The sequence below is a fragment of the Microtus ochrogaster genome, chromosome 6 (assembly GCF_000317375.1).
Source record: "Microtus ochrogaster isolate Prairie Vole_2 chromosome 6, MicOch1.0, whole genome shotgun sequence".
Classification (NCBI taxonomy): domain Eukaryota; kingdom Metazoa; phylum Chordata; class Mammalia; order Rodentia; family Cricetidae; genus Microtus; species Microtus ochrogaster.
Genome location: NC_022013.1, coordinates 86,516,749 through 86,524,363, shown reverse-complemented (window position 1 = coordinate 86,524,363; position 7,615 = coordinate 86,516,749). Strand labels below are relative to the sequence as shown.

The 7,615-nt window shown below is 45.6% G+C and overlaps 1 protein-coding gene across 2 annotated transcripts in view; it reads left to right on the top strand.

The window, feature by feature from the left end:
* The first annotated feature begins 1,106 nt into the window (after nucleotides 1-1,106).
* Nucleotides 1,107-7,615, top strand: part of C6H1orf100 (chromosome 6 C1orf100 homolog) — a 20,146-nt gene continuing 13,637 nt past the window's right edge. The window contains exons 1-2 of one of the 2 annotated variants that reach the window (XM_005348992.2): nucleotides 1,107-1,248; nucleotides 7,363-7,431. In XM_005348992.2, the coding sequence (XP_005349049.1) occupies nucleotides 7,376-7,431 (56 nt within the window). In that variant the 5' untranslated portion in view covers nucleotides 1,107-1,248; nucleotides 7,363-7,375. Of the gene's footprint in view, nucleotides 1,249-4,478; nucleotides 4,599-7,362; nucleotides 7,432-7,615 lie in introns of those variants that run through there. The other variant, XM_013346973.1, reaches the window with a different exon arrangement.

Genomic DNA, 7,615 nt, shown 5'->3' with positions numbered 1-7,615 from the left:
ACTTTTTTTTACCAAGACACAAAGAACAAACAAAGTAATCACCTTCTTAATAGCCAAAACATAAAGTAACCTCACCCTAGGTCAAACGCCAGTAGCCACACCTTCGGTCAAACTTCAGGTGATATAACCTTGAAGGAGCAAGAACAGGTCTGTCTCTGACCTTCAGCCAAGGTGGACCGGATCCACTTTTGTGGGCTCCCACAGTCGAGTTCTTCAGGTTCTATAGTTCTTCCAAATGGAGACGCTTGGCTCTCTGGTCACGGCGGACACAGGGATGGTATGGTTAGGTGTCAGGTAGCTTAGACACTGAGGGGTCTCCTCCCAAATGAGACTCAACGCCCCACTTCCACTCCCCTGGTCCAACACGTCATTTTGTCCTTGTGTTTACATTTTCCATGGTTGTCTGCTTTCAACAAAATACAGTCACCAAGACTCTGGTATTAAATAGTGTTGTGGTGATGGGGGTTAAGCTCCCAGGGGGCGCGCAGCCTTGGCCCAGGCGTCCCCTACATGCCATCTGGAGTCTCACAGAAATAGTTCACTTCCTACTTGCAAACTTTATTTGCTTGAGAAGTGCCCTGTTTCCAGGCCAACCTATGGTAGACAATGCCAGTGTTTGTTTTGGTCTTAGAAATTTGCTATAGCTGGGTCTGAACGACCATTCTGTTCTCCAGTTGTGACTTGCTTTTCTGTGTAGTTGTGCTAGAATTGTGATGGTCTGTGGCTTGGTTGGGATCATATTCCTGAACAATTAAAGCCTCCTCGGATGGCTTTAGTAGCAGCAGGCTTCTGAAGCCTAACTGTCGTTTTAGACGAGGCAGTGCTGGGACCCTTTGTCCCTGTGCCAACCCTGCTTTCTCAGTTCCAACTTGCAAAAGACACACACAGCACCAGATCCTTGACCTTATGTTACCCTTGGAGCAATGTTTATAGAAAAGCAAGTTCTAGTGATTTGACAATCTGGGTCACTCACCTGTATGGTTTTCCCTTTGGCACCAATTCTTGTTCTTTCATTTAACACACAGCAAAACTCTCTTTCTCTCAGCCTGAAAGGCGTTGCTTAGCAAACCTTCCCACCCCACAGGGCATCATAATCCCCTTTGAATGATGTAAAGGATCAAATCTCACAGCTCTGCCATGGGCCTTCGCAGCACACCCCATACAGGGAGGTGACTAAAATACTTGCTCCCCTCAGAGAAGGAGTTGTCTGAAGAACAAGGAGGCCCCTGCCCACTGCTGCCCAAGACGGTAATGCCAGCAAGGCTGTTACTTCCTGTGCCTCTCCCTCACTCGGTGGCTGTATTACTAAATAGAGGGTTGCTTTTTGGTTTTTCAAGAAACAGGGTTTCTCTGTGCAGCCCTAGCTCCTAACTGTCCTGGAACTCACTCCATGGAGCAGGTTGACCTCAAACTCAGATATCTTCCTAGCTCTGCTTCTCAAGTGCTGGAATTGAAGGCAAGCACCAACACTACCTGGTGCGGGTTATATTTTAATAGGTGCTCACAACTTATAACAATGATTGAAAATCTTTGCAAAGCCAAGAATTCTGTCCCAACCCCAGATTTTATGTATGTCTGTGTGTGGAATGTGCACATGAGTACAGGTACCCGTCCAACAAGACCAGAAGAGGGTATCAGATCCCTTGGAGCTGAAGCTATGGACAATTTTAGCTGCCTGAGTGCTAGGAATTGAACTCTGATTCTCTGCAAAAACAGCAGGCTCTTGTAACCCTAGAGCCGTCTCTGGCCCTAAAAATTCTTTTAGAATGGGAATAGTTCTCTGGTTGGGATGTTCTGAAGAATTGTTTTCTCAGTGTTTTAACGAACAGTCAAAGAAGCTTGGTCTACCTATATTTTACGAGGTTTCCCTATAATCTAAGAAGACTAAGGTTTTAAAGACTTAACCAGGTTATTAGGTGGCTTCAAGGACATGTTAATTGTTTCATTTATTCCAAAGCATGTTTCAGGCCTTTCTTAGATGGGAAGCACTTAGCAAGACTGTGAGGTACGAACCCAAAGACAGACACTACCACAGCAATATGGCCTCCAGGGTCTATGTGCTTACATTTAGGTGGAAGAGGCAGGAAACAGTAGAAAGTAGATGATTTGCTATTGTTTGAAGAAACTATAGAGTTCATTCAAGATTAGTGTAAAGTTGCCATTTACAGAATATTCTTTTTTTAAAAAAAACTTATTTATTTATTATTTTTACAATATTCTGTCTGTATGCCTGAAGGCCAGAAGAGGGCGCCAGACCTCTTTACAGATGGTTGTGAGCCACCATGTGGTTGCTGGGAATTGAACTCAGGACCTTTGGAAGAGCAGGCAATGCTCTTAACCACTGAGCCATCTCTCCAGCCCCCTACAGAATATTCTTTTAAATGTCAACATGTATAAGTTAATACAGAAACCAGTAAGTCAAAGGGGAAGACTTAAAACCAAAATGCATTATAGAATTTACCAAAGGCTCTGGTGGTCAAAATGGACCACTTTGACCAAGGTATCAGGCAGAAATGTCAGGGCCTGGAAGGCGAACCCTGAAACTTGGTTAGATTTAGACTGGAAGAAGAAGAAAAGGATAACGTCCAGGCAAGATAAGTCCCATCAGGACTCTGGGTAGGGATGGGGGTTAAGGGAGGTCAACCTTCCGAAGTGTGGTGACTACTATCCTAAGGGGAAAAAACAGAGAACTGTCAAAGCCATTTAAGTGCTGAAAAATTCTGTCAGACCATCCTTTCAGGATACAGACACTCACAGGAAGCTGAGTGCTACACTAGCCGGCTGCTCCACCCAGCTGTAGTGCAACCCCACAATCCCTCGGGCTGAGCCGAGCGGGCCTAGCACCCTATGCTAGCTCTGTGCTGTCACGCGACTAAGATGTCTCAGATGGTCTGAGCACACAGGCAACTCTTCCAAGGCAAGGGGCTTTACAAAACACAAACAGAAAATCCACAGGTACTGTTTACGCATGGCTGAAAACACCACGCCCTGACCACTATGGTTTGGATGTAGTTGTCCACTGAAGGGTTCATGCGTTAGAAGGAGGTCACTAGGCATAAGAGGTCACCCCTGGAACTAAGGTAGTTCTCATGAGATTCCTTGTTTAAAACCCCTGACCCACTTCGTGCTCTAGTTTCCTGTCTCCTTGTGTGATTTCTTCCTCGTCCATGTTCTCCAACTACGAGTCCTTCGTCAGAGTCCAGCTAATGCTGGTGCCACACTCGAACAGCCACCAATCTATGTCAGATACATAGACTTATTTTCTTTTTATAATTGGCTAGTCTCGGCAATGTTGTTACTGTAATGAAAACGCCATGCACTGGCCATTTGAGATTTCTAAATGTTGGTGGACAAACACTAGCAACAACTTTAGGGCCCTGACTAGCATTCTGTTCCTGCATTTTCTCTGAACAGACTAATTGCTAATGTGCCATTTATTCATATATTGGTCACACTTACCAAATAATTGTCACTTATTCTACATTGTATTAAGAGCACCAGACATCTGACTTGATAATACTATTTTCTAAGGCCAGGTCTTGCTATACTCCAATCTCTCTGCATCCATTTCCCAGACAACAATATTATTTTCTTAACTTTTGTATATGTGATAGAAGTCAATGCTGGTTTTAAAAAGATTTTTAAGCCAAGTCTTCAGAAAGTCTGTCTCCATTAGGAAAAACTTCTCAGGTGCCTGACATTGGAAAAAAAGCCCAGGATTTCTGACACAGTCTTATCTACCCTACAGCCTTGGTTTTTGGGGAAAATAAAGTACAAAGCAGGAATAGAGTTGTGGGACGGGGAGTAAATGTGGGTTCTATTTTAAATGGGGTGATGAGAATAGAGGTGCAGCTCAGTGCCAGAGTATGGACTTAACTGAGCATGCACGAGTCCTGGACTCTGTGGTTAGCACTGAATGAATAAATGAGGTCATAGGTGGGCCTCACCAGGCAACCCCAAGGAACACTAAATATTAGAATTGAGATGACTGTGGCAATGTAGAAGTTGTCCCATGACATCCAAAGGAAAACCAAAGATATTCGAGAGACTAACTAGATGATAAAGTTTCAAATATATAAATTGTCACATATGTGCATTTATGGGATATGAAAATAGGTATAATTATGGATGCCTTTAATATCATAGCATTATTTTTCTGAATATATTATGCTTCCAGTTTAAAAAGTGTTGTATGGTGTCTGAGTCAGCTACGCATTCTATAGGAAAATTCCTGAGACAATCAACTTGTAAGAGTTATATTTCGGCTCCCTGTGAAGGAGAATGGCCTCCATAAGCTCATGCATTCAAATGCTTAGTCCCAAGTTGGTGGAACTGTTTAGGAAGGAGTGGGAGGTGTGACCTTGTTGGGTGGGTGTGGCCTTATTGGAGTGGGTGTGGTCTTGTTAGGGTGGGTGTGGCCTTGTTAGAGGCGTGTCACAAGGAGTGGGCTTTGTGGACCAAAAAGCCCACACCAGGCCCAGTCTCAGGCTCTCTCCCTGCCTGCAACTTGAGGACCATGTGAGCTCCCGACTACTGCTCCAGCCTGCCTGTTCTCATGCTTCTTGTCATGATTGGTCATAGACTAACCCTCTCAAACTGTAAGCAAGCCCCTGGTTAAATGATTTCATTTTTTAAGAGTTGCCTTGGTTAGCTGAGTGGTGGTGTTACACGCCTTTAATCCCAGCACTTTAATCCCGGCAGAGGCAGGTGGATCTCTGTGAGTTCAAGGCCAGCCTGGTCTATAAGAGCTAGTTCCAGGACAGGCACCAAAAGCTACAGAGAAACCTTTTCTCGAAGAAAAAAAAAAAGAGTTGCCTTGGTCATGGTGTCTCCTCACAGCAATAGAACAGTGACTAAGACAGTCTCAGGTGTAAAGGTTTTAATCTGCGTCAGTTTGGTCTCATTGCTTGGAGCCTTTGGAGGCAGGTGGTGGAAATGGCAGCTGTGCACTGAGCCTGGAGAGAGGGCTCAGTGGGTAGGGGGGTGCTGTCTTGCAGAGGACCCACACTGAGTCTCCAGCACCCACCTCTAACTACAGTTCTAAGGGATCTGTCACCCTCTTCTGGCCTCCACAGATAGCCATGAACACGAGGGACACACATACAGGCACACATAAATAAAAGGAGATCTGTATGCTTTGTGGTGGCGAGGGATAGAGAGATGAAAACGTGGCCACAATGTCAAGATTCCCTTCCTACGCCCCCAGCGACTGGAAGACTTTAATATATTGTTCCAAAACTGCTTATTTGGGTAGCCTGGTCAAAGCAAGACAGCCCACGACAGCTTTCTTTCCCAGAATGCTAATTCACAGTTTCTAGGCGCTAAGCCTTGGCTCATAAGGGAAGAGGGCGATGTGCTAAGCTGCCTTCCTCCCCAGCAGATCACGTGGATAAGCAGAAAGCCCAATGCTTCAGTTTTTGGAGTTTGATTTCTCAAGAGCTCAGTTGCACTTACCTAAATTTTCTTTTGCTCGTCTTCCATTAAACAACAAAAAACATAGCCGTGTTAAAGGCGAAAATGCCAATGGAACAGACACTTGCACATCTGTCTCACAGTCACGTTCTCAGTGGCTGAGACACTCCTTCAGCACGAGTGCCCAGCGCTGGGGGAGTGGATGGAGAAATAGTGCCATTCAGCCATCAAGATGCGCAGAACCAGATAACATACAGCAAAATGGATAGAACTAGACAGGGGAGGAAGTGAGCTAAGTCAGACACAGGAGGATGAGAACAAATGTGCCCCCTTAAAGAACCAAAGTTGGCCTGACAATAGAACAGAGATTGGGGAAGGTGAGCGGGTGTGGAAAAGACGGGGTTGATTTGATCAGCACACACTGTATTCATGTATGGAAAGGCACATTGAACCTCATTAATATGTACAGTTAGCATACATTAGTTAAAAAGTTTAAAGTAGGTCTCTTGGGGGGAAAGATACTATGTAATAAACAGGCTACTCGGGATGTATCACCAGCCGTTCTATTATGATATGATGCTATTGAGAAATTTCAAGCTGGTTTGAAAAACTCAGAGTTTTCACAGAGAGGTAAAATAGAGCTGGCGGGAGCCTGGGGGTGAGTTAAACTTGACTATAAAAAGAAAAGAGGAAGCTTCACATCCCTTTCTCCCCAACCCTCTCTTCCTGCTGATGGCTTCTGTTTCCTCCTGGTTCCTTTTGCACAGCCCCAGCTTTGTTTTGGCCGAGGTCTCTCGTTGCTCTGGCTTGCTTTGGCACAACTCCATCATTAAGATGGATGATTCTTGAGCCTGAGGATTCCAGCCCCGGCTCCCTTCTAACTTTCTCACGTTACTTAACATCTGAGCGCCTCATCTCAGTGTTCTCTGAACATCTGAGAACATCTGAGTGTTCTCGTGAGGAAGACAGCCACTGTGCTTTGCAGACCTTCCTGGAGGACGCTGTTAGCTGCAGTGGGCTTCCTGGTACATATTACGCAGGCTCACAAACTCACATTTCCCCTTTCTCAAGCATGCCTTTAAGCCACAGAGCATGCCCACACATTATTGTGTCGCTGAACCCTACGGAGAGGTAATTTAATCAATATAAGGAGCTGAGAAATAACTTGCCCAGGCCACAGGGGTCTCCAACCAAGGTTTGCCTGCTACCTCAAGTTGCCATGTTCATGCAAATTAGACACTGCTCTCTTTAGGTAGAGTGGACAGCCCGTTCACAGTGTGAGCCATCTACGAGGTACACGGTGGTACTGTAGCAACAGCAGACACTCTCCCACCTCAGTCTCCCACCCACTCAGTCCCGTTATGGATTTGCTCACATGAATGCTTAAATGGACTGGTTTGCTTATGGCAAGCTGTGGTATCCAGTAAATAATCAAAAGCAATTAAAAAAAAATAAGGCAAGAAACAACACGGTTTAAGGCGAGTATGAAAACAGAAAAGGGCTCAATGCTGAGAAGGAAGAGCTTTAAAAGGAACACAGTCAGGTTTGGGTGGGGCTGGAGGAAGCCTGGGGGATGACGCCAGGAGAACCAGGAAGCTATTTGCAGAATGACCTAGCTTGCTTGCTTCTCAGATGCTGTGGTAAGACACTGACCAAAAGCAGCTAGCAGGAGGAGAGGGTTTATTTAGCTTCCCTGCTCCAGTCCTTCATGGAGAAAAGTCAGGACAGGAATCTAGAGGCAGGAACTGAAGCAGAGACCATGGAAGCACCCTGCTTTCTGGCCTGCTCCCAAAGGCTCAGCTTCAGCCATCATTGTTATACAGCTCAGGTCCATCTGCCTAGGGAGGGCCTGTCTTCTGGAAACAATCTGCATCCAAACTGTAGCAATAGCTAACGCCTGGAAACTCTGTAACCTTGCAGTAAGAAATTTCACTCCCTAACTCTTTTCAGATTCCCATCTATCATGACAGCCATCCGACTACGAGAATTTGTAGAGCGTCGCCCAACGGTTCCACCTAGGTAAGGCTCATCCGGAAACCACCAGGGTGAGGAAGGCAAGTGCCCAGGGGAAGAGAACCACCCGTCCTGCTTTCCAGCCACTGAGGGGCAGCTGCAGCCAGGGGGATCTAGTGACCCGTTCTTGGATGTAGAGAAAGTTGGGTTAGTTTTTTAAGAGTTTAAAAGAAAAGTGTGTGTGTGTGTG